Source organism: Megalobrama amblycephala, linkage group LG12 (assembly GCF_018812025.1).
Source record: "Megalobrama amblycephala isolate DHTTF-2021 linkage group LG12, ASM1881202v1, whole genome shotgun sequence".
NCBI classification, from domain to species: Eukaryota; Metazoa; Chordata; class Actinopteri; order Cypriniformes; family Xenocyprididae; genus Megalobrama; species Megalobrama amblycephala.
Genome location: NC_063055.1, coordinates 24534773 through 24551356, shown reverse-complemented (window position 1 = coordinate 24551356; position 16584 = coordinate 24534773). Strand labels below are relative to the sequence as shown.

The window sequence follows — 16584 nt, the reverse complement described above, 5'->3', positions numbered from 1 at the left end:
AACATGTTGGCGTATTTATTTCAGAGTCTGACAGTCCGTTTAGCAGCATAAGGAAGGTCTTGAGGTATTTCTATATTCATTTGCAGGTCATTCACCAATACATCCACTCACATAGAAATTCAGTATACAAAAATACAGACACACACATACATACAGATATGTCCTCCTACAGTGAACTTCAGACACTTTCACCATCCTGTGCATAAAGTCTGTGGCAAATACATGGCAGTAAGCCTGTGCTTCTGGAGGAGTTTAAGGCAGACTCCCTCAGTGAAGAAGCTTTGGCTGTTGGGAGAAAAGAAGAGCAGATGGTCAGGAAAAGGATCTAAATTCAGAGCTGAGACTCAACCACTGTGCAGAATTAAACCTTGATGATTCATCTTAACAGACTATCAATCTGTGACTTCCTATACTTCTAGTTCTCATTACCACTGTGTATTTTTATCCTTGAAGTGTTGAAGAAGTAAGCTTTGCCAGTTTTCTTCAACAACTTTAGTGTATTTTCTTTTCCTAACAGGAGAATTATGTCTACCAAGAGCTGCTTGAGCCTCCTGACACCTATACATTTGTACTATTGGGTCATTTAACACAACACTTAAAAACACATGGTACAAGCACTTAAAGGTGCACTCAGTATTTTTCATCATTAAAGTGTTTGACTAAAATCAATAGTACTTTTAAAATCATTTGCACTCACATTAGATGAATCATATTAGTAGCCTAATAAAAGCAGGCTTGGTTGCTGATAAACTGACAAAAAAAAAAAATAAAAATAAAAATATTTCTATGAAAAGGAAAATTTATATTTTAAGATGATGTTTTTCACTGCATGCACAGTAATTATGATATAGAAAATTTAACAAATATTTTAAATAAAAATGTATAAAATGCTGTTTAAAATAAGTTTTAAATGTTTTAAATGTTTAGCCTGTCACACCACAGGACAGTTTAAACCAAGTGGCCAAATTTGTAGCTTCAAACTAACAATTAGCAGTTTCAAGTCCATTTATGTAATTGCCATTTATGTAATTTCCTGAAACAAAGGTCAGAATCAACAAAATATGAGCATCAACCCCTCCCCATGTTATTGTTAAAGCTGCATTCCGTAAGTTTTGCCTCTTTGTCGCCATCTCTATTTGAAAACTGCAATTGCAGTTATTTGGGAACTATCATCTTTACGTGGGGTGTGCATCGGCAACAAACTACCATGTTTTTTTTCTATGAATCATATTTAGTGTTATCTTTTAAGACATGCTTTTTTATTTGATTTGAGACTCTTATGAGCTATTAAAACTAGAGAAGACTGTATCTCCATATTTCTAAGTCCAAGACCAATACAACAAACAAAAAACGCATTACTGAATGCACCTTTAGTTAAACATTTGAGGCTTTTAAACTACGAATAAATGTGATAAACATACCTTTTGTGCAGCCAGTTTCTTTGGCAGACTGTTGGAGGTTGATCCTGGTCTGCCATCCCCACCCCAGGACACCAGGCTGGAGTGAGTTTGGGAGAGAGAGGAGAGGATATTGGGTTTAGGAGCAAATGAAGTGTTTTTGGGGGGAGAGGCACCGCTGGTCTTACGTTTCCTGCCAGGCCCTTTATGCTCACTCCCAACAGCCCTTTGATTGAGTCCTGAGGCCCCTCCCTTATCAGACTCTGGGGAGGGAGAAGGGGAGATGTGGGCGGGACTTTGCTTAATCAGCCCTTTAATTTCAGGAGGGCGTGTTTTGCTGCCAGGTGAGAGCGCACCATTGAGCGGGCCATGTGGTGAAGAAATGGCAGTTTTGGTCAAGGAGGACTGGTGGTCTCTGTGGTGGGGGAGAAACAGGATTTTGGACTGTCCAGGCAAGTCCTTGTCCACTTTAGGAGATTTTCGCCGCTTGCTGGCTGTAGGACTGTCCTGAAGCTCCCTGAAACTCGCCTGCAAAGCCTGTTTGTTGGTCCGACCAGCAGGGTTACGTTGCCGGCCGGGGCCTGAGGGTGTCTGGGCTTTTGTTGGTAGTTTGGAGGCGGCTGTTAGGTTAGTGGGCTCGGATTGTCCTGAGGTGCTTGTCCTGAGAGTAGAGGCACTGCGGACGGGTACCGATCCGCGCGTGGCATCATGGGAATTGTAAGTGTTTGTGGTGACTAGGGGTTGATGAGAGCATAGTTCTGACACCTGAGGGAGTTTCCTGCAGATAAAAGATTTTACTTACAACAAACTAAATTCAGAGGAAAAAGAACATTCCTGAATACATATTTAAAGGCAACCGATTTTATAATTAAAGGTGCTACAGAGGATCTTTTCGTCGACTGAGAAACCAAATACTGTTAGTGAGTTTTTGAGGGAACGCCTCCCAAAACTCGTGCACGAGTATTGGAACACGAGTGTTTACCACCGGCATTCGCTGTGTCGTGTTAGTGGATTCATTATGTCAGACTCACTGCAGGTAACTCATAATCTGCAGTTGTTACTCCTGTCTCCTGACAAAAACATTGCATGCGGCGCCTGTGGAGTGTGGAAAGTTACTGGAGCGCGCAGCCGCGCGTCTCTCACAAGGAACATCATGGCAGTGATTGACAAGCCAGAGGGCCAATCGTTTACGCAATGATCGCGTAAATGATTGGCTGATGTTTTCAAGGCCCTACCTTGTGCACAGATGATGTATATTAATATTATTCCTTTCAGTGCACCTAATAAATAGTCTTTTATCAGTTAATAAAGACAGTTTCAAGTAATATTGCAAAAATGTATAAAACAAAACATTCTCTTTAGCACCTTTAAACTCTGAAGTCTTGAAAAAGAATGAATAATTTAAAAAACAGTAGCAAATTAATAAAATACTAAAAGACTCTTTATGTTGAGGTAATGAAAAAATAAATTAAACAAAACAGTTGAAATAATATAAATATTAGATGAAAAACATAACTAAAGTTACACCATTTAAATAAAACTAAAAAATGAAAGTCATATGGAAAATTAAGAAAATATTAAGTACATAAATTATTAAAACTAAAAATGAAAATTGAAAATATAAAATAAAAGCTACTATAATAAAGTATTTATTTACAATTTTATAAAAAAATATTATTCTGATAAATACAGTATATTTGCAATGAAAAATGAAAAAATTATGGTAACACTTTACAATAAGGTCCCATTAGTTAACATGAATTAAAAAAAATAAATAAAAAATCTAAAGCATTTATTAATTGTAGTTAATATTAATTCCAACATTTACTAATACATTATTAAAATCAAAAAATGTATCTGTTAATATTATTTAATGACCCTGATCTAACATGAACAGTTGTATTTTTAAGATTAACAAATGCTGTAACAAATGTATTGCTCATTGTTAGTTAATATTAGTTAATGCATTAACTAATGGGATCTTATTGTAAAGTGTTACCAAAATTACATTGTATTAAATAAGGGAAATACAAAAGAAGGCAGCTTTTCAATAGTCATCTTGGACTTTTGGACCCCACTGCATTTTCTCAATTGACCCTTCACAAAGACCCGCCCTCCTTAGTTACTGCTGCTTTGTTCAACAAGCCATGGCTCTGTCACGCCACACAGAGTGAAAAATACATCGCGGAGCAAAGAGGACACTGACAACACATCGACACACAAAACAGAGCAGGTTACTTATGATATTAAACAAAGTCCCAGCTTTCAAATTGTGTAATTCTTTAAGAAATTAGAACAATAAAAGCCATTTTGTGGCTCTTTAATGTATTGTGACTGACCATGGTCGTGACAGATTGCTGTAGCGCCTCAGCTCAAGCGGCTCGTGAACCGATCATCTCTTCCTACTAGATAATTTATAGTATAAAATAAACATGAATGAACATGAGAAGGAATATGTTTCAAACGCGGAAAGACGTCAGTACACATCATTTTTCAAGTTCAAGTCCAACTAGGTTAATCTTCTAACTCCTAACTGCTTTGTTGGACAAAATGGCGGATTCAGTGTTATGATTGGTTAGATCGCTTGTCAATCAAACTCCTGGCGAAGGGTCAATTGGCTCAATGTTGAAAACACACAAAATAAGCTCTATAAATGTCACAAAGACATCAGCCTAATGTTGTAAATCATCTTACTTCCACAGGTAAGTGCTGAGGTGCTGCTCCATCATGACACTGAAAGCTGACCGCAGGTGGAACAGCCTTCGGTCAAACGCTAAGACGCTACGGCCAAGTACACGTGCCCCGAAAGTGCAAAGCTGGGTAAAATGTGAGAGAGGGGACAAACATGGGTTCATTTTTCTTTAAATGTTCTATCATGGGATGAAACTATACTATTTTGTGTCACTTTTGTTATGAACATCATCTTACATTAGGATTTGGAGGGATTTGTTGCAGTTTTTAAACAACTGCTTAAATGTAGATATGAAGGAAAACACTTACACCCAGAGGTTTGGGGTGCAAGGTACTTGCTGGCAGATGAGCAAATTCATCACGGTTCTCCCCGTCACTCTCCTCACTGGAGAGACCGGCTGAGAGAGATTCCACCTGCGTCTCCTCAGAACGCATCACCTCCTCCATCTCTACAACAGCATCTGATGGATTCATGGACCTGTAAACACACACATTCAAATAAATGTTCTGTTTACGCATCGTATAAGCTTGAAAGGGTCAGTCTCCATTCACTGTAATTTCTTTCTTGCTCATTTTACCAGGTACACTGGAATATTTCAAACCACAGAAAGCAGCATAAGAACAGACCTGAGAATAGAAGAGTTAGTCATTTGGCTTTTGTAGTGCAGAGGCCCAATCTGAGACGCAGGGGTCTCATGTTGGGCAGAGCCTCCATCGGGGACCCCTTTGGGCAGAGGGGGGCGCTCTCGAGGCTTTGAGCTCATCTTCAGCTCCATTACAAGTTGGTCAAAGGGTTTACTCCTCCCTACAACCTGCCGTCGTTGATGGATGGAATGAATCTGCGGCAGAGGAGAGAAGATAGAAATGACAACTAGCGTTTAAAGCAAAAGCACTCAAATGTGTATGTTAGTGTGCTTTTTTTTTCTATATATTGACTATATGCTCACATTACAGGTCAGCAGTCTGGTGCACAGTTTCTTCCTCTCAGGATCCATCACCCCACAGTGCTTGTCCAAGTCACATTCTTTCTCTAAAAATAAATTGGTTTCAACAAGAGGAATCAACATTTGTAAGCATAAAAACGTTTCAAAAACATCATAACGACCCAAAACTTTTGAATGGTAGTGTATATTTTTACTCAAATATTTGAAATAAAACTTAAGTATCATGATCATTCCATTAAAAGGTTAGTTCACCCAAAAATGAAAATTCTGTCATTTATTACTCACCCTCATGTCGTTCCACACCCATAAGACCTTCGTTAATCTTCGGAACACAAGTTAAGATATTTTTGATGAAATCCGATGGCTCCGTGAGGCCTCCATAGGGAGCAATGACATTTCCTCTCTCAAGATCCATTAATGTACTAAAAACATATTTAAATCGGTTCATGTGAGTACAGTGGTTCAATATTAATATTATAAAGTGATGAGAATATTTTTGGTGCGCCAAAAAAAACAAAATAACGACTTATTTAGTGATGGCCGATTTCAAAACACTGCTTCAGGAAGATTCAAAGCACAAATGAATCAGTGTATCGAATCATGATTCGGATCGCGTGTCAAACTGCCAACGGCTGAAATCACGTGACTTTGGCGCTCCGAACAGCAGATTCGATACACTGATTCATTTGTGCTCCGATGCTTCCTGAAGCAGTGTTTTGAAATCGGCCATCACTATATAAGTCGTTATTTAGTTTTTTTTGGCGCTCCAAAAATATTCTCGTCGCTTTATAATATTAATATTGAGCCACTGTACTCAGATGAACTGATTTAAATATGTTTTTAGTACCTTTATGGATCTTGAGAGAGGAAGTGTCACTGCTCCCTATGGAGGCCTCACAGAGCCATCGGATTTCAACTAAAATATCTTAATTTGTGTTGCGAAGATTAACGAAGGTCTTACGGGTGTAGAACGACATGAGGGCGAGTAATAAATGACAGAATTTTCATTTTTGGGTGAACTAACTCTTTAACATTTGGTGGTGACAAATGATAATAAATCTAAATGGAACCTATCTGAACAGATTCTGAATCTAATTAAATGGATCATTTGAATAGATTCACAGAACCAACAGAACTAAAACTCGATTTTGACAAAACAAATAATAGTATGGGTAGCATCAGAGACGTACTAAGGACTTTCCTGTAGGTTCTGCTGTATGTTTTTGGTCCGTGCAGGTGAGATTGTGAATCCAAACTCTTCTGGATTGGTTTCTCGGCTGATGGAGGTGTTTTTTTTGGTGGGGTGGGCAAATGTGGAGGTGATGAAGGGGTTCCATGGGAAACTTTATCCACTTGCTGAAGACTGGAATTTAAACGAGATGACACTGGAATAAACAGTGGATGCGTAAGATCAAGGTAAACTGCACTTCACTCCTTCTCACCTGGGTCCCTCACGCTGAGGTTTGGAACGTCCCTGGTGGGGAGAATGAGGTGGGAGTCGTGGGGGTCCAGCCCCCTGGTGCCTGCCGTCTTGACCCTCACAGGGGCTGCCATATTGGGAGGGGGGTCTCCCCTGTTGGGGTCGGTCAGGAGAGCAGTTGGATGGCGTACCATAGAGCTTGCTGAAGAGGCCATGCCGTCGCTCACAATGCTTCTCAAAAGCCTGTGGCTTCACGACCTGCCCACAGTGGCTGCACACCACCAGGAAGAAGTCATCATGTGCTGGGCAGTGGCCATATATAGACATGTCTGTGAGGGAAAGATTATTATTTTTTATGTCATTCATCATCATCATTGCAATCTGTTAATCACAGGCCTAACAAACTCTTCCTCACCCTCTTTCTTGAGAGTCATGGTTTCCAGACGTTTCTTCACATTTTTGCTGCACTCTTCCAGAGAGGACCCTAAAAGAGGCAATGAAACAAACAGAACATCAAAACAGGAAATGAAACAGCAAGCAAAGTACATTCAAATTAGCGTCTCTTCTCAGAATAGCAGAACTCACTCACACTGGTAAATGTTAGACAACATTTCTGTTGCGACTGGATGGATGGATGGATGGATGATGGATGGATGGATGAATGGATGGATGGATGAATGGATGAATGGATGGATGGATGGATGATGGATGGGTCGGGTGGATGGATGGATGGATGGATGGATGGGTCGGGTGGATGGATGGATGGTCGGGTGGATGGATGGGTGGATGGATGGATGGGTGGATGGATGGGTCGGGTGGGTGGATGGATGGATGGATGGATGGATGGATTGATTGATGGGTGGGTCGGGTGGATGGATGGATGGGTCGGGTGGGTATATGGATGGATGGATTGATGGGTGGGTCGGGTGGATGGATGGATGGATGGATGGATGGATGGGTATATGGATGTATGGATGATGGATGGGTCGGGTGGATGGATGTATGGATGGATGGGTATATGGATGGATGGATGGGTAGAAGTTAAACTAAAATGAAAACTCCAAATACAAAAATAAAAGTCAACTCAACCTTTTATTAATAAACACTATAGAATATAAATTATACTATTTTTATAACATTGGCAAAAACAAGATGGCTGCGTCCGAAATCGTATACTCTCGAGTAGGTACTTATTTTGAATAATTAATTACTTTATGACCGCTAAAAAAGTACGTTCTATATAGTATAAATGTATGTAGTATGAGTGTAATCTAGACATACTACATTCACCATGTTGTCTTTATCATGTGACCTACCAGCGTCAGTTGCGTCGCTTCACTGCCCTTCACAAATCCTCTCCTGTGGTCTCATGGGATAGTAAAGTGTCCATCGTATGCACACTTCAGAATGTCGCCAGTAGTAGTAGGTCATCTGGGTACTTTTTGCCTATGCTTTTATGAGTACAGTGAATTCGGACATACTTCTTTTGTTGCATACTCTTTTTCACCTACTATATAGTAAGGAAGTATGCGATTTCAGATGCAGCCATTCATTATAAGCAGGGGCCATGTGTGCTCTGTATAGTGGTATTCTGAGTCAAATTAGGCGATTGAGGGTGTGGAATAAAACTCACACCAGTAAATAGGATGTAAAAACAGTTTGCCAAGTTTTGTGATGAATTTGAACCGCAGCGTTTACGTGGGTGTGGTGACGTTGGTTTATATGTTGTCGGCCTACATTTTTTCTAGCAGTTTTTAGCGAATTAATTACGTTTGATTAATTTAGTACAACATTATTCTTAACTTATTTTAAGTCACATCCAGCTCTAGCTGTAACATGTTAAGGTGGGCTGTGAAAGTGGTTGAGGTCAAGCTCATGACTGGGTCATTCCTGGACCCTGTACCGTTCTCTTGAAAGTTTGTTGAGGCCCAGCAGTTGAGAGCAACTTCCTTAGACACTTCCATCAAATATCAAAGCAACAGTGCTGAATGTTCCAATTTCTATTGGCCACAGCTCGCTGCATTCAATGTGGGTCATTTCCTGCATTATATAAACCACATACATGAGAAAATGGCATTCTTATTTTTAATCAGCTGATCAGTGCGACAGATGCTGAGAGACCATCTCAGGGTTCTGTAAATAGATATAATGTAAAGGAAAGTGAGAGCAAGGGCAGTTTGATGTGAAGATGCCACTGGCACCGTTCCTGGCTATTGCAAAGGGAAATATCAGCCCAGCGTTTCATAATACTATCGCTGAATGTGAATAATGAGATGTTCTTGCGGCGACGAGAACAGCTATGAATCTGGGAGTGTGTAAATGGGTCCAGAGGTTTATTTATCTTGATAGTTTTATGGCCAGAGACTCGTCTCCACCTTCACTTCCCGTCGCGCTGGCTGTCAGTTCACAGTAGATGATATACTGAGCCGCATCTTCTCTCTTTAACCCTCAAACCAACACGACAATATACAAAATCAATTCAGGCATATTACAAACTCATTTTCAATAATGTACATTTTAGGAAAGGCGATATTCATCATCAAAACGGAGCGCTAGGACCTGGGAGATTTTCCGAAAGTACATTGTGTCGGACTACAACCCATGCGGCGCTAGGACCCGGCGGGGCCTTTGTTTGGGTCGTGGTGGCCGGGGTTTGCGCTTTTCAAACAAATCCATTTCCTGTGCTCGCTCAAAGCGATTACAACCGAGAGTATCGAGAGCTCGATGTTGTTTTACTCACCGTCCAATGTAGATACGTTCGCTTTGTCGATCCAAGCGGTCCAGCTTTGCCCTACAAAGTCAAGGATGGAAATTCGCCGATCTAGGGCAGCCATTACCGTTTTAGCGCGTGCACGATCCGCCACCATCACGACGGGAGCGCATTGCGACGTCATCTTGCGCGCTCACGACGGATTACCGTAGCGATGGGAAGTCGACTCATTTTTACGAGTCGGTTCTAAAGAACGACATCCCAACCAATATAGTCACATATTGTTTTTGGTTTAAAGTACTTTTTCCCCATCAGTCAAATGCCCGGTTCACTCCAAACACTTTTAGAAGAGACGTCCGAAAAACACGTTGAATCAATACGAGCCCTGCTCAGATCGATCCAGTTAGATTCATGAACGAGTCGTTCAGATGTCTGTGAACCGCTTCAATTATTTATTGAAAAGATCTGACTCCAAATAACAATTCGTTCACGAATCGGACATCGCTTCATGCTCGTGTCCGTCCGTACGCTTGAAACGTTGGAAATACCCAATTTTTTTTTTTTTTTTGTATATTACATCATAATCTGTAAATTCGTTGATGAAAACGTCCTCACAACCCACCAGCATCAACAGAAGCACAAATCCACAATAACACTGTACTGTGAACATCAAATTAAGAAAAATATTAAATTTTGTCTAAGAAAATAGATGCTTTGCCTTTTATGCAGTTTGCATAAGTAAACTAGAATTAGAAATTAATTTCAATGTAAATTACCATGATGAAATTAGAAGTACACATGGGTCAAATCACGATATGATGCACAATAGGTAATAAAACATGAATTTATTTTATTTTTTATTTTAAAAAATCCTCTTTGTTAAACAAACAAAACAATCAATTTGTTTTTAACAACAGTTTTGCCTGGATTGATGTAAACATTTCTTAAAATAGGCTAAGTTATAAGGCACACAGTTTAATTAATAAAAGGACAATTTAAACATGAGAAGTACAGTGGAAATGTAAGCTGAGATGATATTTTATAAGGCAAAAATGAACTAAACAACAGCATGGTGTACTGCACATCCTCAATTGCTTTAAAAAGGGAACATCAGAACAACTGTAAACTTATGTATCCAATTCAATATGTCAGTGAACAGGAATCAAAAACATACATGTTCATGTAACAAGTTCAAATGATACAGAAATGTAACAGTAAAGAAATGAAATGTAACATTTTAATGGTGCAATTTACTTAGTACAAACCGTTTTATGGTAAGGTGCCCTAGTACCTTCTCTAAATATACAGCTTTGCTGTAGTGTGTATTAATATGCAAACATTTGAATATATTGAAGATATACCTTTGGTGCGTTTGTGACACATATCACGCCAGGTAGATCCATAACATCAGTCGACCAGGGTGCTATGTAGCACCACTTTAATACTGCAACGACACCTGCTTGATGAATGTGGATGTGACCTGCTGTTTAATTATGGCTGTCCTGCTCCTTCTTGCTGATTGGCTGGCTTGTGTAATGGCGTCTCCTTGTAAAGGAACCAGCAGTTTCCTCCCCACAGGATACAGTTGAGGAATCCAAAGATCTATAAAGATTCATTGATTCACATTAATCTAATTTGTTTTGTTTTGAATTCATTTGATTCACTTTTTTTTTTCTTTTTTTTTTTAAATCGAGTTAAAATGAAACAGTGTAATATCCATATAACTACAACATGAATGCAGACAAAGGATAGTAATAAAAAATGTGGGAAAACAGGATGAATAATCTCGGTATAATATAATTGGTTTCATATTTTGCTATACATTATAATTCTCTTACCACTGAGGAATTGAGCCGGCCCATTAAGGGGGTGTGCCCAGCAGTGCACATGTGTAATTTTTTACACACATCAGCTATGAACAGAAGATGATTTGGACTGGTTGCCCTCTTCACATCAGTGAGGCCTTTTCCCCAGGCAGATGAACACACCAGCCAGAGAAACGTGAAGATCCCAGTTAATAGTAGATCCTAAGGAGAGTCATGCATGTGAGTGAGAATGAGTGTAAATACATATCAATATATAAAGTATAAATATATTGAATGTGATATAAATATTATTATTGTTTGTTCATAAACCAATTAATTTCATCCTTGCAATAATGACTAATGTATATTGAACACTCAAATGTCTTTACCGTCAGGACACTTTGGGCTAACAGCTGTCAGAAAAACCCACCCCTCTGTTTCTTCATTTACACAACAGAGAAAGTCTTCACACCCCCAAACAGTTCAGAAAAATGTCACTCCAAACTAGTGATGTTGAAATCCTGCATAATACTGAATAAGCTAATATAATGAAGGCCAGAAAGTTTATAAATTAACTCATCAGGCATGCATGCAGTGGCTGGATTTCAGTTCTCATACAAAAGCGTGAACGTCTGAGTCAGCCATGGAATATGAAAATTAATTTAAAGGCATGCACAGGCATAGCAAGGTTTAAGAATGTACTGAGAACTTTTAAAGGGTTAGTTCACCCAAAAATGAAAATTCTGTCATTTATTACACACCCTCATGCTGTTCCACACCCGTAAGACCTTCGTTAATCTTTGGAACACAAATTAAGATATTTTTGTTGAAATCAGATGACTCCGTGAGGAGTCTTGCTCCGTAGGGAGCAATGACATTTCCTCTCTCAAGATCCATTAATGTACTAAAAACATATTTAAATCAGTTCATGTGAGTACAGTTGTTCAATATTAATATTATAAAGCGACGAGAATATTTTTTGTGCACCAAAAAAATCGAAATAATGACTTATTTAGTGATGGCCGATTTTAAAACACTGCTTCAGGAAGCTTCGGAGCACAAATGAATCAGCGTATCGAATCATGATTCAGATCGCGTGTCAAACTGCCAAAATCACGTGACTTTGGCGCTCCGAACCGTGATTCGACACACTGATTCATTTGTGCTCCGAAGCTTCCTGAAGCAGTGTTTTGAAATCGGCCATCACTATAAGTCGTTATTTTGTTTTTTTGCCGCACTAAAAATATTCTCGTTGCTTTATAATATTAATATTGAACCACTGTACTCACATGAACTGATTTAGATGTTTTTAGTACCTTTATGGATCTTGAGAGAAGAAGTGTAATTGCTACCTATGCAGGCCTCATGGAGCCATCGGATTTCAACAAAAATATCTTAATTTGTGTTCTGAAGATTAACGAAGTTCTTACAGGTGTGGAACGGCATGAGGGCGAGTAATAAATGACAGAATTTTCATTTTTGGGTGAACTAACCCTTTAAATAGCAACAACATGAACTTGAACCTATACACACTCACAATGCTGGGGTTGCGAGGAGATTCACGGTAGAGGTGCTGGTAACCCAGGTACAACACAAGAGTAGCTGTGCTGTACAGGAATGCCAGAACTCCAATAGCTACAAAGAACTGAGCTGAAGATGAGTAATCTCCAGTCAGGTACATGGTTTTAAACACTGTTCCATTCTTTTCACAGGTTGGGACTTGGATACTGTGGGTATTGAGCCTTTGTATCAAAGAATAATAACAAAGGAAATTATGAAAAGGCAGAAAAATATCAAAAACAACAAAAAGTATATTGTGTGTATTTAATATGTTTACCTAAAAGGGTAGCTGAAGGATGCATTTATTTCTTGGCTGGAACTGCTGTTATTGCACACAATGTTGAAACTAGTAGAGCCAGAATAACCACCAGTTGTAGCAAAAGCAAAAATGGCGAATATCTGAAAAGACAGTTAAAAAATGCGGAGAGGTGAAATTAATAAATATATGAATGAATATAGTTCAAATGGAAACCAAAGGAAGTGTGTGTTTGATTACATAGCCACAAGACCAGCATATGAAGATTAATTAGCAACACAAAAAAACATTATCTTCACACATCCTCATTACTTTCTACTTCCTCTTTTTAGTGGAATCCTTTTCAAAAAAAAGAAATGCTTATTGTGGTTTTTAATACCACAAAATCTGTATTATGGTAATATCTTGCAATTACCTTAAAATAAGGAGCATCATAGAGGCATGATGCATACATGTATGCATTAATAAAAATATCAGTAAAAAAAGTAAAGAATGCATGACCCTCTGGACTACATTCATGGTAAATAGTACCAAAATGAATTTAAAAGGACAGTACAGTAATTGTTTACTTTATCTTGAGGCAGTCAACTTCAAAGATCATACAAACACCATAAGTAACATAAAAAGAGAGACTGCCAGAGAGGTTTAAAGTGTTTCTTTACAGCTAAACATTTTTTAAAATGGCTGTGACTCCACTTATGGGAGTAATGTTGTGATTATTGATTTTTTTTTTTCATAATAAATTTTGATGGTTTTACACAGTATAACTCAAAACAAAATATATGAATTGAAAAGTACGTACCCATTCCAATACACGCATAAAACTCAGTGGTTCTTTCAAAGGGCTGAGATCTAGTCGAAACGCGCTCATCATCTTCTGCAAATAAAGCATCAACAGAGGTCAATCAAACAACCGTTACAACTGTCAGAAAATGGTGCAATAATCAAACACCCGGAAATACTATGAAACGCGGCACATTTTGGACTCTTTTATCACCAATTTCATCAAATCTGAGCAAATTTCTACATGTAACTTGAGTGAATTAAAGTATGTAAAGCGGGAAACGCTGAGACTTTGTTGAACTGCAGAAAAATAAGGCAGATTCAGAAAGATTACCTTGTATAGCAGTATTCCCCAGACAAATTTCAAAAAGTTGTCAAAGTTCCCTTCCCTTTTCTTGTTTCTGCATGGTTTGACCACGTGATTCGTGACGTAGTACCCTCACACAGACAATCTGCGACATAGTCGAGCCAACATTGTCGAGATAGAGAAAAAAAAAAGTGTTGTATTGTACATGGCACTAATTATGCTTTATTTACCCTTAATTACTTAACATCTTATCGTCATCATCGTTCGGGCTTGCAAAAATATTTCCATCATTTACGTGATTTTACGCATCATTTCTGCGCATTTGTTTTAGTTATATTTAGGCTATTGTCTTATAAATATAAAATTAACATAAATATATAATATAAAAATACAAAATAATATAAAAGTGATTAACTGCATTTTTTTTATTAAAGGGATAGTTCACCCAAAAATGACAATTCTGTCATCATTTTCTCACCCTTAAGTTGTTCTAAACCTGTATGAGTTTCTTTGTTCTGTTGAACACAAAGGAAGATATTGTAATGTCTGAAGAAAGACAGACAAGGCTTCGTTCTGAAATGTTAATCGGAACCAGAACAACTGCAACACAAGCGCAGACTAACTAACTCTCTCACTGCTTCTTCCGGGCTTATTAACTTCCTAACCCTAGACCTGCAGAGGCAAACAAAACAGCAATTTAAAAAAACAATTATAAAGATTCTGTACGCTACAATATTTTGAAGAATGTTGGTAACCGGAAAAAAAAATACTATGGAAGTCAATGGGGACCAGAAACTGTTTGGTTGCCAACATTCTTCCAAATATCTTCTTTTGTGTTCAACAGAAGAAAGAAACTCATACAGGTTTGGAACAACATGAGGGTGAGTAAATGATGACAGAATTTTCATTTTTGGTTGAACTATATCCCTTTAACTGCATTCAGCGTTGCTGTAGTATGACCATAAGAGGACGCTCTTCTCACCCGAAACAGCTTAGTCCTGTAGAATTCCTTATTAAAGGGTTTGTTCACCCAAAAATGAAAATAATGTCATTAATTACTCACCCTCATGTCGTTCTACACCTGTAATACCTTCATTCATCTTCAGAACACAAATTAAGATATTTTTGATGAAATCCGATAGCTCAGTGAGGCCTGCATAGACAGCATGGTGACTTCTCTCTCAAGATCCATAAAGGTACTAAAAACATATTTAAATCAGTTCGTGTGAGTACAGTGGTATACAGTGGTAGTACAGTGGACATCTTTATATTATAAAGTGACGAGAATATTTTTTGTGCACCAAAAAAAACTAAATAATGTGACTTTTTAACAATATCTAGTGATATCCATTTCAAAACACTGCTTTGGAGCTTTACGAATCTTTTGTGTCGATTCAGTGATTCAGATTGCGTGTAAAACCGTCAAACTGCTGAAATCACGTGACTTTGGTGCTCCGAATCATTGATTCGATTCGTAAAGCTCAGAAGCTAGATATTGTTAAAAAGTCATTATTTTGGCGCACATTTTTTTTGGTGCACAAAAATATTCTCGTCGTTTTATAATATTAATATTGAACCACTATACTCACATGAACTGATTCAAATATGTTTTTAGTACCTTTATGGATCTTGAGAGAAGTACCATTGCTGTCTATGCAGGCCTCACGGAGCCATCGGATTTCATCAAAAATATCCTAATTTGCGTTCCGAAGATTAACAAAGGTCTTACGGGTGTGGAATGACATGAGGGTGAGAAATAAAGGACTTTATTTTCATTTTTGGATGAACTAACCCTTTAACATGTGTAAAACTGACTCTTACAATAATTAGCCATCTTTTACTATTTGTTATTAAAGGCATTTTTCTTAACACATCGATAAGAAAAATAGTAACCTTTTAAAATATTATAAAATGGTACTTATTTTCCCTTGCATTAATTAATTGAGTAAAACAATGTTAAGTGAACATCATTAACATACTGAGGATGTTGCAAAAGTAACAAGTTCATATAAAAGAGTCTCAGGATTCACAGCTCACTGGGAGTTTCTGTCAGATTCACTTGGGGTAACATAAGCCTTTTTGTTTACAGTTGCAGCTCAATGGATAGGAGGTGTCCAGACATTATACAGTCACTACTGAGGAATTCAGGTCACAGTGACTTGTGTGACAGGTTTTTCCAGCCATGCAGAATTTAATGCACTGCAAAGTTAAAGGCATTATTGTAGTCACATTGGGCTGACATTTAGAATAATCCCCCTTACAGAAGCAACAACGTCTATACATTGCTTTTTTTGCTAACGTTATCCTCTAATAGAAGAGACAGGATGAGTATCAATGGGAAGCACGTGGCTCTCAGCCAGCAGTACAGATCTGGAATAAGCATGACTGTAGATCAGAATTACAGGGCACCGATGGGAGTCACAATAAGCCTTTATTTCTGTGTCACATGGTTTGTGATCATGGGATAGGCAGGCTTTTCTATGCCAGATCCTGCCATAAATCATATGTACACACAAACAAAATATAACAACAATGTAATAGAAATGTTACGCTCTGGAACATAAATACATTGTAAGAATGTAAGAATGTTATGTCATTTATTTTAGCCCAATGAATGCTGAAATCTGAACAGGTAAACTGTTTAAAAGGTCAAACAGGGTTAAGAGAAATGGCTGAGCAAGTAACCGACTGTCTTGATGATGTTATATAAT

The 16584-nt window shown here is 38.2% G+C and overlaps 2 protein-coding genes across 4 annotated transcripts; both read right to left on the bottom strand.

The window, feature by feature from the left end:
* On the bottom strand, window positions 1-9848 carry atxn7l2b (ataxin 7-like 2b). Of its 2 annotated transcripts, none has more exons than XM_048209894.1 (10): window positions 9193-9848; window positions 6868-6936; window positions 6475-6781; window positions 6223-6395; window positions 5036-5118; window positions 4716-4927; window positions 4398-4566; window positions 4092-4213; window positions 1422-2175; window positions 1-285 (listed from the first exon to the last, which is right to left on the bottom strand). In XM_048209894.1, exons 1-10 carry the CDS (start codon window positions 9344-9346, stop codon window positions 268-270), a joined length of 2061 nt encoding a protein of 686 aa, XP_048065851.1. In that variant the 5' UTR covers window positions 9347-9848; the 3' UTR covers window positions 1-267. The 2 variants fall into 2 exon arrangements, with proteins under 2 accessions (XP_048065851.1, XP_048065852.1); XM_048209895.1 differs by lacking the exon at window positions 9193-9848 and adding an exon at window positions 7769-7806.
* Window positions 9849-9992: 144 nt separating this feature from the next.
* sypl2b (synaptophysin-like 2b) lies at window positions 9993-14029 on the bottom strand. 2 transcript variants are annotated; one of them, XM_048209899.1, is made up of 6 exons: window positions 13901-14029; window positions 13586-13660; window positions 12805-12926; window positions 12505-12709; window positions 11001-11189; window positions 9993-10764 (listed from the first exon to the last, which is right to left on the bottom strand). In XM_048209899.1, exons 2-6 carry the CDS (start codon window positions 13655-13657, stop codon window positions 10654-10656), a joined length of 699 nt encoding a protein of 232 aa, XP_048065856.1. In that variant the 5' UTR covers window positions 13658-13660; window positions 13901-14029; the 3' UTR covers window positions 9993-10653. The 2 variants fall into 2 exon arrangements, with proteins under 2 accessions (XP_048065856.1, XP_048065855.1); XM_048209898.1 differs by lacking the exon at window positions 13901-14029 and having other exon boundaries at window positions 13586-13675.
* Window positions 14030-16584: the final 2555 nt, after the last annotated feature.

What these genes read in the sequence shown, in the direction of transcription:
- atxn7l2b (XM_048209894.1), bottom strand. Translation starts at nt 9,346, where the DNA reads ATGACGTCGCAATGCGCTCCCGTCGTGATGGTGGCGGATCGTGCACGC. An exon ending in GAACGTATCTACATTGGACG is followed by an intron (nt 6,937 to 9,192) that starts GTGAGTAAAACA and finishes TGCCTCTTTTAG; the next exon opens with GGTCCTCTCTGGAAGAGTGC. An exon ending in CTCAGCACTTACCTGTGGAA is followed by an intron (nt 2,176 to 4,091) that starts GTAAGATGATTT and finishes TTTTATCTGCAG; the next exon opens with GAAACTCCCTCAGGTGTCAG.
- sypl2b (XM_048209898.1), bottom strand. Translation starts at nt 13,675, where the DNA reads ATGCTTTATTTGCAGAAGATGATGAGCGCGTTTCGACTAGATCTCAGC. An exon ending in TCCTTCAGCTACCCTTTTAG is followed by an intron (nt 12,710 to 12,804) that starts GTAAACATATTA and finishes TTTGATACAAAG; the next exon opens with GCTCAATACCCACAGTATCC. An exon ending in GCCGGCTCAATTCCTCAGTG is followed by an intron (nt 10,765 to 11,000) that starts GTAAGAGAATTA and finishes GAATCTTTATAG; the next exon opens with ATCTTTGGATTCCTCAACTG.